This window comes from Penaeus monodon, chromosome 29 (genome assembly GCF_015228065.2).
Source record: "Penaeus monodon isolate SGIC_2016 chromosome 29, NSTDA_Pmon_1, whole genome shotgun sequence".
In the NCBI taxonomy this organism is placed as follows: Eukaryota; Metazoa; Arthropoda; class Malacostraca; order Decapoda; family Penaeidae; genus Penaeus; species Penaeus monodon.
Window position 1 is genome coordinate 29,996,002 of NC_051414.1, and position 266 is coordinate 29,996,267.

The 266-nt window shown below is 39.5% G+C and overlaps 1 protein-coding gene across 1 annotated transcript in view; it reads left to right on the forward strand.

The window, feature by feature from the left end:
* LOC119592135 overlaps positions 1 to 266 on the forward strand; it is an 11,208-nt gene that overhangs the window by 9,760 nt on the left and 1,182 nt on the right. The window contains exon 6 of the mRNA XM_037940953.1: positions 139 to 264. Coding sequence (XP_037796881.1) covers positions 139 to 264 — 126 coding nt within the window. The remainder of the gene's footprint in view (positions 1 to 138; positions 265 to 266) is intronic.

The following is a 266-nucleotide window of genomic DNA, read 5'->3' on the forward strand; positions in this document are numbered from 1 at the left end:
ATCAAAGTTTTACAGGTTGTCACCTTTGTTTTTGCCGTAAACGTCATATATGTAAAAATGATTATCTTTGCTGAAAAAAAAAAATGTATTTTAAGTGTTCTTAAATAATTAAAAAAATATATTTGTTGGTGGTTTCAGGATCACCTGGTTGGAAATGGGGTGTGTTGGGAGACCCTTTGGTGTCAGCGTGGGCAGTGCGGGATGTTGGCACGGTTGTGTTGGCAAGAGAAGCTCACGCCCTCACGCAGTTCATCAATTCGGATAAG